This window comes from Sminthopsis crassicaudata, chromosome 1 (genome assembly GCF_048593235.1).
Source record: "Sminthopsis crassicaudata isolate SCR6 chromosome 1, ASM4859323v1, whole genome shotgun sequence".
Classification (NCBI taxonomy): Eukaryota; Metazoa; Chordata; class Mammalia; order Dasyuromorphia; family Dasyuridae; genus Sminthopsis; species Sminthopsis crassicaudata.
The window spans coordinates 696,041-722,725 of record NC_133617.1 but is presented as its reverse complement, the minus strand read 5'-3'; the positions used below and the strand labels follow the sequence as shown (position 1 = coordinate 722,725).

At 38.2% G+C, this 26,685-nt stretch overlaps 1 protein-coding gene and 1 gene segment (V, D, J or C); one reads left to right on the top strand and one right to left on the bottom strand.

Moving 5' to 3' along the window:
* LOC141556155 (immunoglobulin lambda variable 9-49-like) overlaps nucleotides 1-26,685 on the top strand; it is a 1,090,947-nt gene that overhangs the window by 396,551 nt on the left and 667,711 nt on the right.
* LOC141552161 (uncharacterized) overlaps nucleotides 1-26,685 on the bottom strand; it is a 37,856-nt gene that overhangs the window by 5,575 nt on the left and 5,596 nt on the right. Inside the window, exons 2-4 of the mRNA XM_074284633.1 lie at nucleotides 12,581-12,761; nucleotides 11,710-12,376; nucleotides 4,764-5,135 (exon numbers count right to left, since the gene is read on the bottom strand). Coding sequence (XP_074140734.1) covers nucleotides 4,764-5,135; nucleotides 11,710-12,376; nucleotides 12,581-12,761 — 1,220 coding nt within the window. The remainder of the gene's footprint in view (nucleotides 1-4,763; nucleotides 5,136-11,709; nucleotides 12,377-12,580; nucleotides 12,762-26,685) is intronic.

Below are 26,685 nucleotides of genomic sequence, written 5' to 3'. Positions count from 1 at the left end.
AAAAAAATTTATCATTTTAGCATGCAAATGGAAATAATAAAATGTTAAATATTGACAGATTCATTTTTAAATATTTTAGGAAATAAAAATAATTTTAAGTAATATAGTTACAACATCTGCTAACCTATTCATAAGTGGTCTGACATGTCTCTATTGTTTCTGTAGTACTTAGAGAACAATGGAAATAAAAGGAATATTGTAATACCAGCTTAGACTTTCCTGATTCTTTATACTTCATAGAACTTTGCTCTACAGATAAGTTAAGAAAAGAATAACTTGAAGGAGGAAGTTCATAAGAACCACTAGAAACTAAAAATAGCAAAATCTTTTTAGAGGGCCCAATGCTCATGGTGTCTGAAGCTATGTTTTGTTAGGATTACTAGGTGAGAACTCAGGTTGTCTGGACAGTGACAAGGTGAGAATGAGTGGGCGTGGGATAATGCAAGGGCTTCTGGGAAGAACCACTTCAGCCAATGAGCTTGCTCCTTCTATCAAGTCAACCTGAGTTCTCACCTTGTAATTGTCCAGACAAACTGAATTCTCACCTTGTCACTGTCCAGACAACCTGAGTTCTCACCTAGTAATCCTAACATCTCCCCCTTTCTTTTGATTTAGAACATAGGACAGTCATCACCTTGAAACATTCTCTGGGAGGATAAAAGAGGACAGCACTCCAGGAAGAAGAGAAGACTCTGCATTGCATCAGGCTTGATGGGGCTCTCTGCAGGAAGGGAAATCACTTCTCTGGACAAGAGTTAACAGCAACTGCCTGGAGACAACGGTTCGTTACAGGAAGAAGAATCTGTCTGAAAGATTTGAGTAGAAGACACAGCAGATCTCTTCCCAGAGAGTGGGCGTGGGATAATGCAAGGGCTTCTGGGAAGAACCACTTCAGCCAATGAGCTTGCTCCTTCTATCAAGTCAACTTGAGTTCTCACCTTGTAATTGTCCAGACAACCTGAATTCTCACCTTGTCACTGTCCAGACAACCTGAGTTCTCACCTAGTAATCCTAACAATGTTTGAACTCAGGTCTTGACTCCACAGCTGGCCCTTTATCCTCCGAACCATCCACTACCCAGCTAGTTCCTAGAAAAACTCATTAGCTGAAAATGTTAATTGTGTAAGGACTGCTTTTGAGCTACTTAATTCTGAATAGCAAATGCACCAGGTAATGAGAAATTAATTTAGACTCTTGAGATATTCTGAAATAACTTCTCACCACCACCACCACAACCACCACCATAATTAACACCACAGCAACAGGAACTCAGATCAATAGGGAGTCACTCCTCACATCATTTTGAATAGTGTTATGGATCCAAAGGAGTCAAGAAAAAGATGGGATGTTGAAAAGGAATTAGTTTTTTTTTAATGTTTTTTAAAAGTTTTAAAACAAAGAAATAAAAACTAGAATCTATGGATAGAAATTGCAGAGAGAAAAAATTAGATGCTGTGTTATGATGATCTGTTTTTCTTAATCATAGATTGTTCTTTGGGAGGAGGTTTCTTTGGGGAGCTTCTGGAGGCAGCCTTTTTTTCAGTTCAGTTCAATAGTCCCAAAATGCAGCCAGGAGCTAAGTTCTTTACTGTCTCTTTCCAAATCTTATCTCCAGATACTTTATTTTCTCCTTTAAGCCTTGTCTCCTTTACTTGGGGCTTCTTAGAGGCCTCTCTCTCTCTTTGGTTCCCGAGAGCTCTTGTCTGAGTGTCTCCAGCCAGCATGAAAGTTGAGTTCGAATGACTATTGACTTGAAATCTCCTAAAGTGTGGGAATCAGACTCTGCCTCCAAGAGTGGGCCCATAGGTACTCCCTGAGCTTGTGGGAGTAAGGCAGAGAGTGGAAAGAATCACAGGTGGGTGAGGGCTCCAATCAGAGACTTTTCTTCTAACAGACCCCTTAGAAACATTAAGGTGGAGGAATTACTTTATAAAGGAATGTATACCCCCCTTGGCGCACAGATGGTCCCTGAAGTTATATTTTGTAGCAGTCTCCTGGTTGCTTGTCTCCATGGATGATTATAATCTCGTAACATCCTATCGATTGGAATGTTAGTTTTGAGGAGGTTATGGAGAAGTTTTGGAGAAGGTGCTGTATTAGCACTGTGGGTGAGCTTGCCAGGATAATCCCTAAATGGGTTCCCTACAATTAATTTTTTTGGGGGTATGTAATCATAAATGCACCTGGCCTATGTCCCACCTATGCAGCTCCTGCAAGTTGCCGAGGTGAAATTTCAGCAGTTTTGAGAAGAGTCACACTGACTAGCATCCACAGTGTTGGTGATACAGGTCAATATTCCCACATCAGGGATTTGAACATGGCCATTAGGGGCCACAGTAACAATCACTATCTCTGTAGTGTGGTGATGGGTAGATATGAGATCCTTCCCAGCCAGAAAGCAAGGAACAGTTGGGTCAGAGTAATTCCCCTGGGGATTGGCTAGTACAAAAGGGGTGGCATCTACTGAGGAGCTGGTGGCCTGTGGGAATGGAGCTTTTGCAAAGAATGCATTAGGCTGCATCTGTGACCCATCCTGGGGGTGGTGATGACACACCCAGCAGTCCTGGATACCCCCATTCTAAGTAGGGTTACTTAGCTTTAGTTAAGCTCTATAGAAAACTTGGGTAGTGTCAGCTGAACTCTATAGAAAGGTTAACAGAGGTGGGGTTGGCTTCTAGGGCAAGATTGAATTAAAGTCAAGGTGACTGATTTCTGATTTTCCCCTATCAAATTCAAGTATTACCCATGGGCAATAAAAAAAAGTTTCAATTAGCACTCTGAATCTGTCAGTTCTTTGTTTAAGAAAGTCAGTAGTATGTTTCATCCTTAGTCCCCTGTAATCATGGTGGGTCATTGAATTGATCACAGCTCCCAAATCTTTCTTTCTTTTAAATTTTTGAAAAAAAAGTTGTTGTTTTTTTTTTTATTGCGGTAAAACAAGCATTTCTGTATCATTGTATATAAAATATCATCCAAAGATTGTCTTTATAATATATTGCTATCTCAGAAATTGTTCTCCTGATTCTGTTCCTATCCCTCTGCATCAGTTCATACAAATCTTTCCAGGTTTCTCAGAAACTGTTTCCTTCATCATTTCACGTAACACAATATTATTCTATCACACTCATGTATTATGTCATATTACCCCATTGATAGTGGGTGCTGCAATTCAGGAAGGACATGGATATGTTGGAATGTGTCCAGTAGCCTGAAGAAGAGAAGATTTATTGGGAGAAGAGAGGTGGTTCTCTTTAACTATTTGAAGAGGCAGCATGTGGAAGATGTTTTATTTATCTATAGAGGTATGAGCTATAACCTATGGATGGAAATTGCTGAGGGGGAGAGTTTGATTCCTCATAATGTAAAACTTCCTAATTATAAAAGTAAATATGAAAGTGGAATGAATTATGTCAGAAAGCAATGCCATGGCACATGAATGAATTGGAACAATGTCACAATTTGTTTGATTGACAATTTCTTTCCTTTTCTCCATTTCTCTTCAATCTCTCCCATTATCAGTTATATTCTTTTTCTTGTTTTATGAGTCCTTTCTTTTCATTTGCCAAAATATATGAGATTCAATTTCTGTTTTTGTCCTTCCAACGAGTAATTTGATGTATTTATTCAAGAATTGACTAATTTGATCCCCTAGTTGTCCAAGGAATTTCCTTTTTTTTTTTTTTTAAGAAAATATCTATAGCTATATTAATAGCTATAGATGTATCTCTGAAATGCTATTATTTCACAGATGATAATATAAGGTAAATAATAATCAATTCAGACACTACTGCAAAAGTTAGTTTTAAATGGAAACGGAAATAGTGAAATGTTAAATATGTCAGTCAAGAGACAGATTGTAGAAACAGGACCAGCTTCAAAGATAATGGTAAAAGTGAGTCAACAATGCAAAATTTCTAGCATTTAGTTAAATGTAAAAAAAATTTAATGAATAGAATATTATTTGTTAAATATATCAATACATTAAATACATCAATACATTGCATACAACAATTACATTTTTGAAATACATCAGTACATTAGAAAGACTAAAGAAATTATAAAAACCAAATCAATTTCTTTTTTTATTTCTTCCCCTGAGGCTGGGATTAAGTGACTTGCCCTGGGTCACACAGCTTGGAAGTGTTAAGTGTCTGAGACTAAATTTGAACTCAGTTCCTCCCGAATTCAGGGCTGGTGCTCTGTCCACTGCACCACCTAGCTGCCCCCCAAATCAATTTCTGAGGGAAGATCATGAAACTCCATTCCCTTTCCTTTCCAAGTATGGTGGACCCAGTGTGAAACAATATATACAATGTCAGTTTTTTCATGTGGTGGATTTGAAGGGGAAGAAAAAAGCCCAGGTTGAGAAGTGCAGGTGGCATGTTAACCAAAAAGAGCCACAATGAATTATTTTAGAAAGGATACATGTTCCTCCTACTGAATTGCCAGAATTATATGAATTCTCTTATGATAGCAAAGGGACAGTTCCTCTCTGAAATCTCTCTATTTCATCAAATTCTGTTTCTCTTTAATATGAATTTTGTGATGAGTCTTAAGGTTAGACCTGGTACTAAAGTCTTTCCCACACTCATTACATACAAAGGATTTCTCTCCAGTATGAACTCTCTGATGAATAGTGAGACACTGATTATGAGTAAAACTTTTCCCACATTGCTTACATTCAAAGGGTTTCTCTCCAGTATGTAGTCTCTGGTGAATAGTGAGACTGTGGCTATGACAAAACCCTTTCCCACATTCCTTACATACAAATGGTTTCTCTCCAGTGTGAGTTCTCTGATGTACAATAAAGTGTCCTCTCTGGCTAAAGGCTTTTCCACATTCCTTGCATACAAAGGGTTTCTCTCCAGTGTGAGTTTTCTGATGGTAGGTAAGGTGTCCTCTCTGGCTAAAGGCCTTTCCACATTCCTTACATACAAAGGGTCTCTCTCCAGTGTGAGTTCTCTGGTGTTCAGTAAAGCTTCCTTGATAGCTGAAGGATTTTCCACATTCCTTACATAGGAAGGGTTTCTCTCCAGTATGAACTCTCTGATGAACAGTGAGAGCGTTCCTCCGACTAAAACCTTTCCCACATTCCTTACACACAAATGGTTTCTCTCCAGTGTGAGTTCTCTGATTTACAGCAAGGAAATCTTGATGAGACCCACTGGAGTCTCTGCTCTTGGGAATCGGGGCTCCTTGTTGCTTCTCCAACACAGAGATCAGATCCAGTCTGGAAACAGGAATCCCCACAGAGAGCAGGTTCTGGTAGTTCTCCAGCATCACATTCCTGTGCAGGGCCCTCTGGGCAGGCTCTAGAAGCCTCCACTCCTCGCTTGTAAAGTCCACAGCCACATCCTGGAAGGTCACTGTTTCCTGAATGGGGGCCATGAGAAAGCCAGAAGTCACACCGTCCTTGGGCTCCATCTGCTGCCTGGGGATGAGCAGAGCCTTCACAGGTCTGGGAGACTTTTCCACTGAACTCACCACTCAGGTCAATTGAGCTGCTGAGTGTAGGGCTTCAGGTCCAGGGTCTCACTTGATTGCCAAATGCAGTGTGCTCTCTTTAGCCCCCAAATGGGGGTGACAAAATACACTAGGCTTTCTAGAGGCCCACACTGGGTGCCAAAGTGTAGTGTCCAGACTAGGTCTCTGGAGGATCTTGGGACCAGGCTTGGTCTTAGTGGAGGAATGAAGGAGGCAGGACAGCCACCAGGATGGTCAAAGATGAAATGTCTCTTTCCAGTCTTCTCAGCCCTTAAATACCTCACTATGATTACATCACCACAGCACACTGAGCAAGTGTTAACTACGGCAAGCAGTGTGATTATATCACCACAGCAAATTGTGTTAACACAAGTGTTAAGTATAAGTACCCTGCTGTTGATATGTAAATAGAACACAGGTGGTTACACCCTCCTTGACTTCTCAGGAAAGGTGAAAACACCAAAGGGAGATGGGAAAATAATCAGACATGGTCAGCAGGGTCCCTCTGGGCTGCAATGCCTATTTTCCCTTCTATTATCTCTGGACAGTTCTCTTTGATGATGTCCTGTAAAATAGAATCTAGGCTCTTTTTTCATCATAATTTTTGGGAAGTCCAATGATCCTCAAATTATCTCTTCTAGATCTATTTTCCAGATCTATAGATTTTCCCAGTAAATATTTAACATTATTCTCCAGCTTTTCAATTTTTTTTGTTTTGTTTGACTGATTCTTGGTTTCTCAATGAATCATTCATTTCTATTTGTTCAGTCCTGATTTTTAATGAGTTATTTTCTTCATTCACATTTTTTAGTTCTTTTTGTATATGTCCAATTGAGTTTTTAAATGAATTATTTTGCTCCATTGAATTTTTTTCCATTTCACTAATTTTTTTTTTTTTTTAGTGAGTTATTTTCTTTTTCCAATTCACAAATCCTACTTTCTTGGGAATTTTTTATCTTTTCCAATTCAGAAATCCTACTTTCCTGTGATTTTTTAACCTTTTATAATTCACAAATTTTGTTTCCCTTCACCTCCTGTGAATTCTTTATTTTTTCCAACTCAAATTTCAGGATGTTGTTATTCTCTATCATAGCTTCTCTTTCCTTTCCCCATTTTTTAAAACTCTTTTACTTTTTAATAGTCTCTTCTAGGAGAGAGATATGTGATGAGGGGCAGGTATCATTCCCCTTTAGGGAATTATCTGGAGACTGTCTGTTGTTAGCCTCCTCAGGGTTGGATACCCGTTCTTTCTCTGTATAGAAGGTGTCACTCATTCTCTTCAATTTCTTACTTATTGTTAAAACTCTGTGGGAGTCTGCCCTTGGGTAGCAAATCTACCAGATTCCTCCCAGATAGGATGGAAAGGGGCAAAATTGTGACTGGGCTATGAGAGAGCTCTTGGAGAGAGTTCCCCTCCCCCTGGAAATGATTCAAAGGTGGTTAGCAAGGCTGTGTTTCGAGGAGTGCCCAGTGAAGGACCCCTCCCTGTGTGGCCTAGCACCTGCCATGAGGTTTGAGGCTGAACAGTGAAAGAGTCACAACCTTGCCACAGCCCCCTGTGGGGCCATGGATATTAGCAGCTGATCGGTGAAAAGCCCCTGTGCTGAAACTAGCAGTCTCTGCCCCGGAAGCACAGTCCCTGCTGAGGGAGTTTCACTGCTGGGGGAGTTCCACTGCCTCAGGCTGAGCCCCGAACTATGTTAATTAGAGGCTGCCCCAGGCTGTGTCCCCCAATTTTCAGGTTCTTAACTGCCCCAAGGAAAAGCCCTGGACAGCAGAAGGCGGCTGCACAGCCATGCCAGGGTAGGTGTTAGGTCACTTCTGGATTGGGGTAGTTATAAGCTCTGGAATTTTTGTGTGTGTGTGTGTGTGTGTGTGTGTGTGTGTGTGTGTGTGTGTGTGTGTTTTTTAAGTGGCTTTGACTTCTCTTCTGATCTGCTGCTTTACAAGCAGAGTAGAGCTATCAGCCTATGCCAAATTTCTCTATCTCAGTAGCTTCTCTGATCCTAAAGTTCTCCCCAGCCCTTTTGGCACAATATGCTAGCCCCTAATCCAATCTGTGCTGGTCTTTTTTTCCTCCCCTAGGAACTGACCTTTTCTGATGAAATTCCACATTCTCTTCAACTGGTAAGTTGTGCTTCTAATCCTTGTGGTTTTTATCAGTCCAGCATTATTTTTGAGGCTGATTTAACTAATTGGTATTGAGGGTAGAAGGGAGCGTAGAAATTCACATGTATTTTCTCCGCCCCCCCCCCCATCTCCTGAATAAATAAAATAGGTTACCTTGAAAGATGCCAAGCTTTCTATTTCTGGAGATCTGTAAGTGAAGGCTAAATAACAATTTATCAAAGAACTGATAATATCTCTGCTCCTTTCCAACTCTGAGGTTCTATAATCTTCCTTCCTTCTCTTGATGAAGCAAATGACTTCTCATTTTGTCAAAAGACTCATGCACCCATTAAAAAATATATATTACACCCCAGGAGTCATTTAAAATGATTATTTTTTATTATGAAGACTATATAACAGACGAGCCCCACTTCTTCCAGAAAAATGTTTGAAGGTTTATAGGTATTATTTCTTTTGTTCATCAGTTTATATGCATATCTGTCTGTACAGTATTTAGTGAAGATATCATTTTGGGCAAGTTGTGCAAAGATGTAGAAAATAGAGAAAAAGCACAGTGAAAAAAATGGGCCCTCTTTAATTCTTAAGGACAATATTAGCATTTTTCATCTTTCATATAGAGAGGAACAGGTTTGAACAATGGCCTTATGTAGTAACCCAGAATTTAGCTAGGAAAGGCTCATGCCTGGTGGCTGAAGTTACAGTTTGCAATTTTGACAGAATTTGCTGGTGGGAGAACTGAGGATTGAAAAGCTAATGAAAGGTATGAAGTTTTTCTTGATTAGTGGATGAGTATGATGGCCTTTAGCATGGAAGCAGATCTAGGTCTGAATGTTCTTAGTGAATTGGGACTGATCTTGTTGGATCCTTATTATGGTGTCCCAGAAGTCTACCTTGAATACCTTGAGCTGGGCATAGATTACCCTGAACAAAATCAGACTTCTGATTGAAATCCAATCTCATCTATAGATCATGGACTATTTATTGTTTCCTATGTAGGAAGCAACAAAGAGAATACTTATCTATATATTTGTCCTTTCCTCCTATTCAATGTGTAATCTCTCTCTCTTTTTATCTGTCTCTCTGTTCCCCTCTCCCCCTCATTTTGTCCATCATTTGATTTTTTTAAGTCAAAAAGTAGCAACTACCTCATGCATCCCAAATTTGCTGATAAGTTGTTGGAAAAAATGAACACACATTGGAAGAGAGACTCAAAAGCCTAAAGAACTTTATGGGTTAGAACGATGGGCAGGATCTTACAATATGAAATGTAATAGGAATAAATGATGTCAAAACACAAACTGTATCATTTTTAGGTAGGAGAGGTATGGCTTGAGTATTGTCAAAAAAAAATCTATTTTAGTGGATCACAAGCTAAATATGAATCAACAGTCTAAGAAAGCAGCTCCCAATCACTAATATGATATCACAGTCTTTTAATAGGAACACTAAATCCAGAATTAGGACTATGATGATCTTGTATACAGAATCCAGATGAACTTTCTGGGTGCTTTATTTTTTAAAAATTAGTTTTGCACAAAAAAATATGATTTCTTTCCCATTAAGAAGGAAAAATGATCCCTTTTGTAAACATTGAGAGTCAAGCAACATAAATTCAAGTATTACGCATGGACAACAAAAAATGTTTCAGTGAGCACTCTGAGTCTGTCATTCTTTGTGTATCAATATCAGTAATATGTTTCATCATTAGTCTTTTGTAATCATGGTTGGTCATTGAATTGATCACAGCTTCCAAATCTTTCTTTCTTTTAAATTTTTGGGAAAAAAAGTTTTATTTTTATTATTGGGGTAAAACAAGGATTTCTGTACCATTGTATATAAAATATGATGGCAGGATTGTCTTTATAACATATTGCTATTGCATAAATTGTTTTCCTGCTTCTCATGAGGTCCATATTTGGGGTATCTAAATGAAATTAGGGTTTAATTGAGATCCAGTAGCAGATTCAGGGTACAGGGAATCAAATAGACCTCCTCTGCAATCCCTTTGGATTTGAGTTAAGGCTAAGGAGTTAAATGAGGTCTAGTAGTGGCCCAAGAGTCCCTAGTAAAGGAATTTACAAACCCGAAAACTTAGATAGATAAGAAGTTTATTATGGGGTTTGAAAGTAAGATTAAAGTCTAGTTAGTAGCCTTTAATATTACTTTCAAACCCCATAATAAACCTCATTTATTAGAGATAAGAGGGCATCATAAATAGGATTCCAGTGGACAGAGAGTCCTTGGTGACAGGCATGGGGCTTGCATGTTTAGACCCTCTGCAAAGAGAGGATACAAGCTTGGCTCTTTTATAAGGAGAGAGTTAACAAAAGGGTCTGTGGGTGGATTCCTAAGTTGGCTCCTGGCTGGATTTCAGGGAAAGCTAGAATTTGCTTGGTGGGGTTTGGGAAACCTGAGAAGATCATTAGAATGGGGGCTGGGACAGCCCATGTTGGCTCAGATCCCATGGGGGCTGGGAGAACCCTGATCTCCTATTGGAATTCAAAGGGGTCCTTTTGACCAGGATTGGTGGATCAAGGGTCCTAGCTTCTTGAATTGATAATGCATCAGCTAGGAGGGGTTGGGAATAAAAAGGAATAAATTAATGTGAAAGGACAAGTTCCTTGGCAAGGTCCCTTTAGGAAAGGGACCACAACCCTTTTCAGTTCTGCTCACATCCCTCTACATCAGTTCATACAATCTTTCCAGGTTTCTCAGAAACTGTTTCCTTCATCATTTCCCATACCACAATATTATTCTGTCAGACTCATGTATCATAATTTGTCCAGACATTCCCCCATTGATAGTGATGCTACAATTTAGGAAGGACATGGATATGTTGGAATGTGTCCAGCAACCTGAAGAAGAGATTTATTGGGAGAAGAGAGGTAGCTCTCTTTAACTATTTGAAGAGGAAGCATGTGGAAGAGAAATTACAATTGTTTTATTTATCCATAGAGGTAAGAACCATAACCCATAGATGGAAATTGCTGAGAGGAGAGTTTGATTCTTCATAATGTAAAACTTCTAAAATAATAAAAGCAAATATCAAAATAGAATGAATTATGTCAGGAAGCAATGCCATGACACATGAAGTAATTGGAATAATGTCATAATTTGTTTGATTGACAATTTATTTTCTATTCTCCTTTTCCCTACAATCTCTCTCATCATCAGATCTTTTTCTTGTTTTATGAGTCCTTTCTTTTCATTGGCCAAAATATACGAGATTCAATTACAGTTTTTGTCCTTGCAATGAGTAATTTGATGTATTTATTCAAGAATTGACTGATTTGATCTCCTTGCTGTCCAATGAATTCCTTTTTTAAAAAAGGAAATTAATTTTATATATATATATATATATACACACATATATATATACATATCAGAAATGCTAATAATTTACTTCCCAGATGATAATATAAGTTAAATAATAATCATTTCAGACAGCATTGAAAAAGTTAGTTTTAAATGGAAACTAAAATAATGAAATGTTAAATATGTCAGTCAAGGGACAGATTGTAGAAACAGGAACAGCTTCAAAGACAATGGTAAAAGTGAGTCAATATTCCAAAATTTCTGGCATACAGCTAAAGTAGGCAGCAAAAGGATAAATTAATGCTCAAAAGCCATATACTAATAAAATGTGAAAAAATGAATAGAATATCATTTATTAAATACATCAATACATTAAGATTTATCAAAACATTAGATACATAAATTACATTTTTGAAATACATCAAAACATTAGAAATCAGACTAAAGAAGTTATAAAAACCAAATCAAATCCTGAGGGAAGACCATGGTACTCCATCCCCTCTTCTTTACAAGTATGATAGACTCAGTGTGAAATAATACATACAATGTCTGTTTTTTCATGTGCTGGATTTGGATGGGAAGAAAAAAAGCCCAGGTTGAGAAGTGCAGGTGGCATGTTAACCAAAAAGAGCCACCATGAATTATTTTACAAAGTATAGATGTTTCTCCTACTGAGCTGCCAAAATCATATAAATTTCTGGTGGCCGTGAAGGGCCAGTTCCTGTCTGAAATCTCTCTATTTCAACGAATTCTGTTTCTCTTTAATATGAATTTTGTGATGAGTAATAAGGCTATGCTTCCTACTAAAGCCTTTTCCACACTCATTACATACAAAGGGTTTCTCTCCAGTATGAACTCTCTGATGATAAATGAGACTGTGCCTCCAACTATAACATTTCCCACATTCCTTGCATACAAATGGTTTCTCTCCAGTGTGAGCTCTGTGATGTTCAGTAAGGCTTCCTCTCTGGCTGAAGGCTTTTCCACATTCATTACATACAAAAGGTTTGTCTCCAGTATGAATTTTCTGATGAGTAATAAGAATAGAGCTCCTACTAAAGCCTTTCCCACACTCATTACATACAAAGCGTTTCTCTCCAGTGTGAATCCTCTGATGTACAGTAAGGCTTCCTCGATGGCTGAAGACTTTTCCACATTCATTACATTCAAAAGGTCTCTCTCCAGTATGGATTCTTTGATGACAAATGAGGTATCCTCTCTGGTTGAATCCTTTTCCACATTCATTACATACAAAGAGTTTCTCTCCAGTATGAATTCTCTGATGATAAATGAGACTGTGCTTCTGACTAAAACCTTTCCCACATTCCTTACATACAAAGGGTTTCTCTCCTCTGTGAGTTCTCTGGTGTTCAGTAAAGCTTCCTTGATAGCTGAAGGCTTTTCCACATTCCTTACATACAAATGGTTTCTCTCCAGTATGAACTCTCTGATGAACAGTGAGAGCGTTCCTCCGACTAAAACCTTTCCCACATTCCTTACACACAAATGGTTTCTCTCCAGTGTGAGTTCTCTGATTTACAGCAAGGAAATCTTGATGAGACCCACTGGAGTCTCTGCTCTTGGGACTTGATGCTCCTTCTTGCCTCTCCAACACAGAGATCAGATCCAGTCTGGAAACAGGAATCCCCACAGAGAGCAGGTTCTGGTAGTTCTCCAGCATCACATACCTGTGCAGGGCCCTCTGGGCAGGCTCCAGAAGCCTCCACTCCTCACTGGTGAAGTCCACAGCCACATCCTGGAAAGTCACTGGTTCCTGAATGGGGGCCATGAGAAAGCCAGAAGTCACACCGTCCTTGGGCTCCATCTGCTGCCTGGAGATGAGCAGAGTCTTCACAGGTCTTGGAGACTTCTCCACTGAACTTCACAATTCTGTCAGTTGAGCTGCTGAGTATAAGAATTCAGGTCCAGAGCCTCATACCTAAGGACTCAGTTGGGCAACAAATATAATGTGCTTTCTTGAGTCCCCAAATGGGGATGACAAAATAAACTACACTTTCTAGTGGCCCACACTGGGTGACAAAATGTAGTTTCCAGACTAGCTCTTTATAGGATCTCCGAACCGGCCTTGGCCTTAGTGGAGGAGTGAAGGAGGCAGGAGAGCCACCAGGACAGTCAAAGATGAAGTGCCTCTTTCCAGTCTTCTCAGCCCTTAAACACTTCAGTATGATTACATCAGCACACTGAGCAAGTGGTAAGCAGGGAAGCAGGGCATCCCTCAGCATACTGAGTTAACACATTAGTTAAGTATAAGCACCCTGCTGATGATATGTAAATAGATTAGAGGTGGTCACACCCTCCTTGACTTCTCAGGAAAGGTAAGAACACCAAAGAGAGGTGGGAAGCTAAACCAGACATTGTGATAAGGTTCCCTCTGGGCTGAAAGCTCTTACCTTTCCCAGAATTCCCCCACTATCTGAGGCCCTCTGCCAATCAACACAAATATAAGTAGATGAAATGTCTGTTGGCATCCAGGTTAGGACTGGCTCCTGCACTTGGAACCCTCCACCTGGGATAAATCAAGTTGGAAGGCCCCAAGTGTTTTGAGGGATCAGATCCTTCTCTTTCACAATAATCAGTGACAACAAGCTCTTAGGGAACTTTTCTGAAGTAGGATATTGTAAAGGGCTAGAACTGAGCAATGCACTTGGATGATGAAGCACGTAAGACTAATTGCCAATTGGACGGTTCCCTATTAACTTGTTTAAGGTTGACCCTCCCCAGCTGTTCTGTGCTGACTTGATTGGTGAGACAAAGAGAGGGAAGTGACTTGTGTGGGAGGAGTAAGAGAAACTTGGGTGGTGGAACTCACGCTCACTTGCACTCGTGACCTGGCGTTGGAGGTGACGTTGAAAAGATCTAGAATAAAGACATTTAGTGATCCTGACTCCTGCTGATTTCTGGAAAGATAGAGTTCCAGCAGGATATTTTGTTCCCTTTAGTTTTTACAAAAAAAAAAAAAAAAATACTTCATCTGTACAATCATTCTTGCCCAGTGCTGGAAATGATTATTATGAACCCATCACAGGATTGGTCCCAGCTATTTCTCTGGCCTATTTCTTTGTCCAAAGCCACCTCTTTGAAAGATCTTACTGACCTCTGTCAAAAACTTACCCCCATCTTCTGGCCGAGTTCTCTGTTCCCTTCTCTCCTACTGCCCTCTGAATGTTCACTCTGGCCGATGATGGCCTTGCCAGACAGTGTTTGAATGGGTCTGGCAGCACATGGAGTCTGTACCCGAGTTCCAACCCTGCTGATATGGACATGTTCAGGATCTGTCTTCACACTACACTGAGGGTGTTGAAGCTTTTAGAAGTCAGACCCTACTTGGAGATACATGAGCCTTTCAAATAAGTTAACAGAAATTCACCCCACCAAGTTCTTAAGACCTTACATTCAGAGATAACCAAATCTAGCCTGCAAAGGCAACAGTAAAATTATTTAGACGCAGTGAAACAGCAAGAATTTTAACAATAATTCAACTACTTCTACTACCCAATATCAGTTTAAAGTAGTTGAAGAGTTTTTAAATAGGTTCAATCTTTCCTTCTAGTTGATTTCCTGCTGCAGTCAGAAAATGAGAAGAGAAAAGAAAGAAAGAAGCCTTCTTTACTCTCTTAACAATTTAATATGCCTTGATTTGGAATTTTATTCCCCAGCCATTATTCCAAAGGTTTTTCTTGAAGCTGCAACCTTGCCAGGGTTGGAGCTCGGAAAAGAAATGTTAATTGTTGGCAGAGGCATAGAATGCCAATCCAGAAAAATAGGAGAATGTGCTAAGAGCAAAAGGTCTTAGGACTGAGAAAATTAGGAGTAAAAAAAATTCCTACCTATAAAGTTCTGTGGAAAGTTAGAGAGGGAGAGAGAAACATAGGAGGGTTTCAGGAGATAGCTAGGCTATTTATGCATCCACCAGCAGGTGAGGAAAGTTGAAGTAAGTGCCTTGAGGCTAGGAAAAAAAAAAACTGAGAGCAATTTGAAATCCCCAGCCTTTATAGACAGCCTAGTGAACATGAAAAAGAGAAATTTTGAGGCTTCTACAGTTAAAAGGCTGTACCATGGTCTCCCCTCAAAATTTGATTTGGTTTTTATAACTTCTTTAGTCTGATTTCTAATGTATTGATATATTTCAAAAATGTAACTGATGTATCTAATATATTGATAAAACTTAATGTATTGATATATTTAATAAATGATATTTTATTCATTTTTTTAGTATATGGTGTTTGAGTAATAATTTATCCTTTTAGAGCCTGCTTTAGCTGTAAGCCAGAAATTTTGGAATATTGACTCACTTTTACCATTATCTTTGAAGCTGTTCCTGTTTCTACAATCTGTCCCTTGACTGACATATTTGACAGTTCACTATTTCAGTTTCCACTTAAAATTAACTTTTGCAGTGCTGCCTGAATTGATTATTATTTAACTTATATTATCATCTGTGAAGTAAAGGATTAGCATTTCTGATATATATACACTTTCTTTAAAAAAAAAAAAAAAGGAATTTCCTTGAACAGCAAGGAGATCAAATCAGTCAATTCTTGAAATAAACCAAATAACTCATTGGAAGGACAAAAACTGAAATTGAATCTTATATATTTTGGCCAATGAAAAGAAAGAACTCATAAAAAAAGAAAAAGATAAGAACTGATAATGGGAGAGATTGAAGGGAAAAGGAGAATAGGAAAGAAATTGTCAATCAAACATATTTTGACTTATTCCACTTAATTCATGTGCCATTTCATTGCTTCCTAATATAATTCATTCCACTTTGATATTTGCTTTTATCATTAGGAAGTTTTACATTATGAGGAATCAAATTCTCCCTCTCAGCAATTTCCATCCATAGGTTATGGTTCTTACCTCTGTGGATAAAAAAAAACAATTGTAATTTCCCTTCCACATGCTGTCTCTTCAAACAGTTCAAGAGAGCAACCTTTCTTCTCCCAATAAATCTCTTCTTCAGGCTGCTGGACACATACCAGCATATCCATGTCCTTCCTAAACTGTAGCACCACTATCAATGGGGGAATGTCTGGAGAAGTTATGATTCCTTCTTCTTTCTTCCCTCCCTCCCTCCCTTCCTTCCTTCCTTCCTTCCTTCCTTCCTTCCTTCCTTCCTTCCTTCCTTCCTTCCTTCCTTCCTTCCTTCCTTCCTTCCTTCCTTCCTTCCTTCCTTCCTTCCTTCCTTCCTTCCTTCCTTCCTTCCTTCCTTCCTTCCTTCCTTCCTTCCTTCCTTCCTTCCTTCCTTCCTTCCTTCCTTCCTCTGACTTTGTGTGACTATGCATAAGTGACAAGTTCCCTTGCTATCTGTTTTGTGATATATAAAACAAGATTAGACTTAAAGAGCTCTAACATCCCTTCTGGTCCTGTCTCTGTGTATCTGTGATCATGTCTGCTTGATGCTAGACTCCCAGAGTTGGATTCGATGCACCATTGTGCTCCTGGATCAAACACAGGAATGGGATGTCATTTCAGCAAAATCTAAAAAACAAATAATCCTACTTGAAAAAATCTGTTGCCTTTTTCACATCCTTTGACTTCAGGCTTTTCCTAATTGTGAGCCATTAAACATCAATGTCACATCAGGGTCACACCTCTTTTTTTTTTTTTTTTAATTTTATACTTATACTTTTTTGACAGTACATATGCATGGTTAATTTTTTTTTACAGCATTATCCCTTGTACTCACTTCTTTTCCGAATTTTCCCTTCCCTCCCTCTACTCCCTCCCCTAGATGACAGGCAATCCCATACATGTTAAATGTGTTACAGTATATCCTAGATACAATATATGTGTGTAAAACCAAATTTCGTGTTGCTCGGTAAGAATTGGATTCAGAAGGTAAAAGTAACCTGGGTAGAAAGACAATAGGGGGGGCAGCTAGGTGGCGCAGTGGATAGAGCACCAGCCTTGAATTCAGGAGGACCCAAGTTCAAATCTGGTCTCAGACACTTAACACTTCCTAGCTGTGTGACCCTGGGCAAGTCACTTAACCACAGCCTCAAAAAAAAAAAAAAAAAAAAAAAAAAAAAAGACAATAGTGCTAACAGTTTACACTCAAATCCCAGTGTTCCTTCCCTGGGTGTAGCTGATTCTGTCCATTATTGATCAACTGGAACTAAATTAGATCTTCTCTATGTTGAAGATATCCACTTCCATCAGAATACATCTCCATGAAGTATGCTTGTTGAAGTATGTAATGATCTCCTGGTTCTGCTCAATTTCCTCAGCATCAATTCATGTAAGTCTCTCCAAGCCTCTCTGTATTCCTCCTGCTGGTCATTTCTTACAGAACAAGAATATTCCATAGCCTTCATATATCATAATTTACCCAACCATTCTCCAGTTGATGGACATCCATTCATCTTCCAGTTTCTAGCCACTATGAAAAGGGCTGCCACAAACATTTTGGCACATCCAGGTCCCTTTCCCTTCTTTAGTATTTCCTTGGGATATAAGCCCAGTAGTAGCACTGCTGGATCAAAGGGTATGCACAGTTTGATAACTTTTTGTGCATAATTCCAGATTGCTCTCCAGAATGGTTGGATTCTTTCATAACGCCATCAAAAATGCATCAGTGTCTCAGTTTTCTCACATCACTTCCAACATTCATCATTATTTGTTCCTGTCATCTTAGCCAATCTGAGAGGTGTGTAGTGGTATCTCAGAGTTGTCTTAATTTGCATTTCTCTGATCAATAGTGATTTGGAACATTTTCATATGAGTGGAAATAGTTTCAATTTCATCATCTGAAAATTGTCTGTTCATATCTTTTGACCATTTATCAATTGGAGAATGGTTTGATTTCTTATAAATTAGAGTCAATTCTCTGTATATTTTGGAAATGAGGCCTTTATCAGAACCTTTAACTGTGAAAAGTATTTTCCCAATTTGTTACTTCCCTTCTAATCTTGTTTGCATTAGTTTTGTTTGTACAAAAGCTTTTTAATTTGATGTAATCAAAATTTTCTATTTTGTGATCAATAATGATCTCTAGTTCTCCTTTGGTCACAAATTCTTTCCTCCTCTGAGTCTGAGACTGAGAGGTAAACTATCCTCTCATAGGATACATAGGATATGTTCCTCTAATCTATTTGTGATCTCATTCTTTATGCCTAAATCATGGACCCATTTAGATCTTATCTTGGTATATGGTGTTAAGTGTGGGTCCATATCTAATTTCTGCCATACTAATTTCCAGTTTTCCCAACAGTTTTTGTCAGATAATGAATTCTTATCCCAAAAGTTAGGATCTTTGAGTGTGTTAAACACTAGATTGCTATAGTTGTACACTATTTTGTCCTGCAGGGTCACACCTCTTAATTTCAAATTGGAACTCAGGTCTTCCTGATGTAAGCCTCATGCTCTATAAGCTGCACCACTTAGCTGCCCCCAAGATTATCTTCTGTGTACTCTGAATGTGTTTCATAGTTTCCAAATTTTTAGTTCAGGTTTAAGCTTTAATAACTTCTGAAGGATAAATATAAATAAGTATAAAAACATGTCAAAGGTTGGTTTCTTTAAAATTATTAAATTCTGAATATTTCATATTAAAATTCAAGATAATCACCATCTTTTGCTATACTTATTACTCCAGTCAATTTTTGAAATTTATAAAACCTTTCACCAGCTGCTGCTCAGTGATGGAGAAGATGTCATATGTGACCCTAGCCACAAGATCAGCCCCCCAAAGAGGGTTTTTGAAAACTTTGATATGACCTTCAACAACAACAATAAAATTCAATGAAAGTGGGTCGGGTATCCAAGATGGCAAAAATGAAGACCTCTTTTACTCTAGTTTGAGAAAGTATCATCCAAAAAATTGAACTAAAATTAAAAATTATTATTCAAAACTTATAAAACTAAATAAATGTAAAAGAAAGGAAATAATTAAACTTTTAGATATAATCTGTTACAAGTTTGTATGTCATTTGTATACAAGTTTATATGCCTTGACTCATCAAAGCTGAAAATTAAATGAAGACTTTTGGAACACTTTAGATACAGCTATATAGAGCAGATGTTGTCTTCCCCTCCCTTCCTCCTCCTGCTCAGAATATAAGTTTTATGAGAGCAAAGATTATTTGGGTTGGGGAGGAGAAAACTGTTTTTTGGGATTTTCCCAAGTACTTGGAACAATGTGTATAATACAGTACATACTTCATAATACTGATGGACTCACCTTTCCTTCTGGAAATAAGCTAAATGAAAGTTTAATTAGTTACTTCAATAGAAGCTCCTATCCCAGGATGCATGTTACAGTTAGTAAATAAGCATTTATTAAACATCTTCTATGGTGTGATAATCACTAAGAATATAAAGAAAAGCCAAAAAATAGCCCCTGCTCTTGAGTTTATAATCCAGTGGAGAAGGGAAGGGAAAGAGGACTTGCAAACAACTCTGTAAAAACAAGATTTAGACAAGATAAAGTGGAGATACTTGATATCACTCCAGTTCTAACTCTAGTCACCTACGGAGAGTTCTCTTCATTTTTCCTTTCTTCTACTAAGCACACACACTCTTCTTTTTCTCCTCCTCTCCTTCCTCTAGAGGGAGACCTGCTGGCAATGTCTGATTTAGCTCCCCACCTCCCTTTGGTGTTCTCACCTCTCCGGAGAAGTCTAGGAGGGCGTGACCAGCTGTGTTCTATTTACATGTCAACAGCAGGGTACTTATACTTAACACTTGTGTTAACACCATTTGCTGTGGGATGCACTGCTGCCCTAGTTACCACTTGCTCAGTGTGCTGTGCTGATGTAATCATGCTGAGGTATTTAAGGGCTGAGAAGACTGGAAAGAGGCACTTCATCTTTGATCTTCCTGGTGGCTCTCCTGCCTCCCTCCCTCCTCCACTAAGACCAAGGCTGGTCTGGAGATCCTCCAGAGAGCTAGTCTGGACACTGCTTTTTGGCACCCAGTGTGGGCCTCTAGCAAGCCAAGTATATTTTGTCACCCCCATTTGGGGGCTCAAGAGAGCACACTATATTTGGTGCCCAAGTGAGAGTCTGGACCTGAAGCCCTACACTCAGCAGCTCAATTGACCTGAGTGGTGAGTTCAGTGGAAAAGTCTCCCAGACCTGTGAAGACTCTGCTCATCCCCAGGCAGCAGATGGAGCCCAAGGACGGTGTGACTTCTGGCTTTCTCATGGCCCCCATTCAGGAACCAGTGACCTTCCAGGATGTGGCTGTGGACTTCACCAGTGAGGAGTGGAGCCTTCTAGAGCCTGGCCAGAAGGCCTTGCACAGGAATGTGATGCTGGAGAACTACCAGAACCTGCTCTCTGTGGGGATTCCTGTTTCCAGACTGGATCTGATCTCTGTGTTGGAGAAGCAAGAAGGAGCATCAAGTCCCAAGAGCAGAGACTCCAGTGGGTCTCATCAAGATTTCCTTGCTGTAAATCAGAGAACTCACACTGGAGAGAAACCATTTGTGTGTAAGGAATGTGGGAAAGGTTTTAATTGGAAGAACGCTCTCACTGTTCATCAGAGAGTTCATACTGGAGAAAAACCATTTGTATGTAAGGAATGTGGAAAAGCCTTCAGCGATAGAGGAAGCTTTACTGTACATCAGAGAACTCACACTGGAGAGAAACCCTTTGTATGCAATCAATGTGGGAAATGTTACAATCGGAAGAACAGTCTCACTATTCACCAGAGAGTTCACACTGGAGAGAAACCCTTTGAATGTAACGAATGTGGAAAAGTCTTCAGTGATCGAGGAAACCTTACTGTACATCGGAAGATTCACACTGGAGAGAAACCCTTTGTATGTAATGAATGTGGAAAAGCCTTCAGCCAGAGACGATGCCTTACTATACATCAGAGAACTCACACTGGAGAGAAACCCTTTGCATGTAATGAATGTGGAAAAGCCTTCAGCCGTCGAGGGTGCCTTACAGTACATCAGAGAATTCACAGTGAAGAGAAACCCTTTGTATGTAAGGAATGTGGGAAAGGTTTTACTCAGAGACACCATCTCACTTATCATCAGAGATTTCATACTTGAGAGAAACCCTTTGTATGTAAGCTATGTGGAAAAGGCTTCAATCAGAGAATATACCTCATTTGTCATCAAAGAATTCATACTGGACAGAGACCCTTTGTATGTAATGAATGTGAAAAAATCTTCAGCCAGAGAAGATGCCTTATTCTACATCAGAGAGTTCATACTGGAGAGAAACCATTTGCATGTAATGAGTGTCGGAAAGGCTTTACTAGGAGGTCTAACCTTATTACTCATCAGAAAATTTATATTAAAGATAAACACAATTTGTTGAAATAAAAAGATTTCAGACAGGAATCACTCCTTCATTATCACCATAGAATTCCTATGATTCTGACAACTCAGTAGGAGGAACATCTATCCTTTTGAAAATAATTCATTGTGGCTCTTTTTGATTAACATGCTACTTGTACTTCTTAACCTGTGTCTTTTTCATCCCCTCCCAAAACAATACATGAAAAACCCGTATGTACTGCTTCACACCGAGTCCATCATACCTCTAAAGAAGAGGGCATGGAGTACAATGGTCTTCTCTCATAAATTGATTTGGTTTTTATAACTTCTTTAGTCTGATTTCTAATGTATTGATGTATTTCAAAAATGTAATTGATGTATCTAATGTATTGATGTATTAATATATTGGTATATTTAATAAATTATATTGTATTTATTATTTTTTCACATTTTATTAGTATAGGATTTTTGAGCAATAATTTATCCTCTTGGTACCTGCTTTAGCTGTATGCCAGAAATTTTGAAATATTGACACACTTTTGCCATTCTCTTTAAAACTGTTCCTGTTTCTACAATCTGTCCCTTGACTGACATATTTAACATTTCATTATTTTAGTTTCTATTTAAAACTAACTTTTGCAATGCTGTCTGAATTGATTATTATTTAACTTATATTATCTTCTGTGAAATAAATGATTAGCATTTCTGATATATATATATACATATATACATATATATGTATATATATATTAATTTCCTTTAAAAAAAAAAAAAAGAAAATTCCTTGGACAGCTAGGAGATCAAATTAGTCAGTTCTTGAATAAATACATCAAATTACTCATTGCAAGGACAAAAACTGTAATTGAATCTCGTATATTTTGGCCAATGAAAAGAAAGGACTCATAAAACAAGAAAAAGAAAAGAACTGATAATGGGAGAGAATGAAAGGAAAAGGAGAATAGGAAAGAAATTGTCAAACACATTGTGACATTATTCCACTTAATTCATGTGTCATGGCATTGCTTCCTGACATAATTCATTCCACTTTCATATTTGCTTTCATCATTAGGAAGTTTTACATTATGAAGAATCAAATTCTCCCTCTCAGCAATTTTCATCCATAAGTTATGGTTCTTACTTCTATGAATAAATAAAACAATTGTAATTTTCTTTCCACATGGTGCCTCTTCAAACAGTTCAAGAGAGCTACCTTTCTTCTCCCAATAAATCTCTTCTTCAGGCTGCTGGACACATACCAGCATATCCATGTCCTTCCTAAATTGTAGCATCACTATCAATGGGGGAATGTCTGGACAAATTATGATACATGAGTCTGATACAATAATATTGTATTATGAGAAATGATGAAGGAAACAGTTTCTGAGAAACCTGGAAAGATTTGTAGGAACTGATGTAGAGAGATGTGAGCAAAACTGAAAAGGGTTGTGGTCCCTTTCTTAAAGGGACCTTGCCAAGGAACTTGTCCTTTCACATTGACTAATTCCTTTCTGATTCCCAACCCCTCCTAGCTGATGCATTTTCAATTCAAGAAGCTAGGACCTTTAATCCACCAATCCTGGTCAAAAGGACCCCTTTGAATTCCAATAGGAGATCAGGGTTCTCCCAGCCCCCATGGGATCTGAGCCAACATGGGCTGTCCCAGCCCCCATTCTAATGATCTTCTCAGGTTTCCAAACCCCCACTAAGCAAATTCTAGCCCTACCTGAATTACCGCCAGGAGCCAACTTGGACTCCACCCATGGGCCCCTTTAGCTAAATCTCTCATTACAAAAGAGCCAAACTGGAGTCCTCTCTTTGCAGAGGTTCTAACATAGCAGCACCATGCCTAGCACCAATGATTCTCTGTCCACTGGAATACTGTTTCTGGTGCCCTCTTATCTCTACCTTCACCTCTTACTAACTAGACTTTAATCTTACTTTCAAACCCCATAATAAATCTCTTTTGTCAATCTAGGTTTTCAGGTCGTTAATTCCTTTACAGGGAGCTCTTGCGCCACTACTACACCTCACATAACTCCTCATTCTTGCCCCAAATCCAAAGGGGTTGTAGGAGAGCTCTATTTGACTCCCTGTACTCTGAATCTGCTACTAGATCTCAATTAAACCCTAATTTCATTTAGGTATCCCAAATCTAGATCTCATCAGAACATGGACAACAATTTATGCAATAGCAATACATTATAAAATGTTTGCCATCATATTTTACATACCATGTTACAGAAATCCTTGTTTTACCCCAATAATAAAAAATAAAACAGTTTTTCAAAAATTTAAAGGAAAGATTTGGGAGCTGTGATCTATTCAATGACCAACCATAATTCAATAAGACCAATGATGAAACATATTACTGATATTGATACACAAAGAATGACAGATTCAGAGTGCTAACTGAAACATTTTTTGTTGTCCATGCGTAATACTTGAATTTATGTTGCTTGACTCTCAATGTTTACAAAGGGGATCATTTTTCCTTCTTAATGGAAAAGAAATCATATTTTTATGGAAAAGTAATTAATTAAAAAAATAAAACACCCAGAAATTTGATCTGGATACAGTATGAAAATTCATCATAATCCTAGTTCTGGATTTAGTGTTCCCATTAATGGACCTTAAAATCATATTAGCTATTTGGAGCTGCTTTCTGATACTGTTGATTCATTTGAACTTGTGATCCACTAAAATATATTTTTTTCAACAATTCTCAAGCCATACTTCCCGCACCTAATAATTATACAGTTTGTATTTTGACATCATTTTATTCCTATTACATTTCATGTTGTAAGATCTTGCCCATTGTTCTAACCTATACAGATCTTTAGGCTTTTGATTCTCTCTTCCAATGTGTTGCCCATTCTTTCCAATAAATTATCAGCAAATTTAGGATGCATGAGGTAGTTGCCACTTTTTGAATTAAAAAGTCAAATGATGGACAAAATGAGAGGGAGACAGACAGATAAAAAGAGAGAGAAAGGGAGAGAGAGATCTTACACATGGAATGGGAGGAAAGGACAAATATATAGATACATATTCTATTTGCTGCCTGGCACACAGGAGACACTTAATAAATACTCCATGTTCTATAGATAAGATTGGATTTTAATCAGAAGCCTGATTTTGTTCAGTGTAATCTATCCCCAGCTCTTAAATTCAAGGGAGCCACAAACTTCTGGGACATGATCATAAGGGTCCAACAGATCAGTCCCAATTAACTAGGAACATTCAGACCTAGATCTGCTTCCATGCTAAAGGGCATCATACTCATCCACTAATCAAGAAAAGCCTCACATTAGCTTTTCAACCCTCAGTTCTCCCACCAGCAAATTCTGTCAAAATTGCAAACTACAATTTCAGCCTCCAACCCTGAGCCTTTCCCAGCTCAATTCTGGGTTGCTACATAAGGCCATTGATCAAACCTGTTCCTCTCTACATGAAAGATGAAAGATGTTAATAGTGCCCTAAAGAAGGCCAATTTTTTCACTGTGCTTTTTCTCTGCTTTGTCCACCTTTGCACAATATGCCCAGAAAGGTATCTTCACTAAACACTGTACAGACAGATATGCATATAAATTGATACACAAAGAAAACAATACCTATGAACCTTCAATCATTTTCTGGAAAGAAAGGGGCTCATCTGTTATATAGTTTTCATGATAAAAAATAATCATTTAAAGTGACCCCCAGGGTGTAATATCTTTTATGGTTGCATGAGTCTTTTGACAAAATGAGAAGTCAATTACTTCATCAAGCGAGGAAAGGAAGAGTATAGAATCTCAGAGTTTGAAAAGAGGAGAGATATTATCAGTTCCTTCATAAATTATTATTTAGCCTTCACTTGAAGATGTCAGGAATGGAAAACTTGCTACTTAACAAGGTAGCCTCTTTTATTCAGAAGATGAGGAGATTTTCACATTAAAAAGGATCTAATTTTTCCTCTCTGCAATTTCTATCCATAGATTCTAGGTTTTATCTCTTTGTTTTAAAACTTTTAAAAAACTTTTTTTTTAAAGTCTAATTCTTTTTCAACATTCCATCTTTTTCTTGACTCCTTTGGATTTGTAACCCTGACTCCCTATTGATTTGAGTTCCATTTGCTCTGGTGGTAATTATGGTGATGGTGGGGGTGGTGGTGATGTCATTTCAGAATATCTCAAGAGTCTAAATTAATTTCTCTAGCACTTGGGAAGTGCATCTGATATCTAGAATTAAGCAGCTGAAAAGCACCCTCACACAATTCACATTTTCAGCTAATGAGTTTTTCTAGGAAGTAGCTGGGTAGCTGGAGGTTCAGAGGATAAAGGATCAACTCTGGAGTCAAGACCTGAGTTCAAATGTGGGTTCAGACATAATGTACATTGGGTCCTCTAAAAAGATTTTGCTATTTTGAGTTTCTAGTAGTAGCAACTCAGGCCTATTTAGTTCTTATGAACTTCTTCCTTCAAGGTATTCTTTTCTTAAGTTATCTGTAAAGCAAAGTTCTATGAAGTATAAAGAATCATGAAAGTCTAATCTGGTATTAAAATATTCCTTTTATTTCCATTGCCCTCTATGTACTAAAGAACCATAAAGACACATCAGACCACTTGTGAATAGGTTGATGTTTTACTGCATTATTTAAAATTATTTTTATTTCCTAAAATATTTAAAAATGAATCTGTCAATATTTAACATTTTATTATTTCCCTTTGCTAAAATAATAAAAACATTTTTAAAGTTTTGTGTTCCAACTCCTATTTTTCCATCTTTCTTTATGCTGTCCACTCCTTGACTTGATAAGCATTTAGATATTATTTATACATGTGGAATTATATTCAAATGTCGATTTTAGTCATTCTGTAAAAGAAAAGAAACAAAGAAAGAAAATGAAAATAGCATTCTTCAATTAGTAGTTAGACAATATTAGTTTTTTGTGTTAGTGGATACTCTTTCATCATTAGTCCTTGGAGAATGTCATAGAGCATTGTATTACTGAGAATTGCTACATCCCTCAATGTACAATATTGCTCTTCATGGTGTACAATGCTTCCCAGGTTCCATTCACATCCCTTTGAATCATTATATCTAAGTCTTCCCGAGTTTTTTACTCTCTTGTTTCCTCCTGTCCCTCATCAAAAGTGTTTGCTTCTAACCACCTTCTGTCCCATAATGCACTTACTTCCATCACCCTTCCCTCTTATAACACAAAACCCTCCTACTTTCCTGCAGGGAATAAGTGAGAGACATCCATACCCAAATTGAATATGCATGTTACTTCCTCTTTGAGTTAATCCTGCTGAGATTGAGATACACTCATGCCCCCTGGTCTCCTCCTCCTTCCCTACCACGTTGCTATGGGCCAGAACTGAAACAAGGATTCTTACAAGGCGCTAAGTCAGTGGAATTAGATAATGGTTATCTAGATTAGTATGGTGATTAATAGCTCTCTAGTTCAGTACATGTACTTAGTACTTAATATGAGTTCTACAAGACTCACACCTATG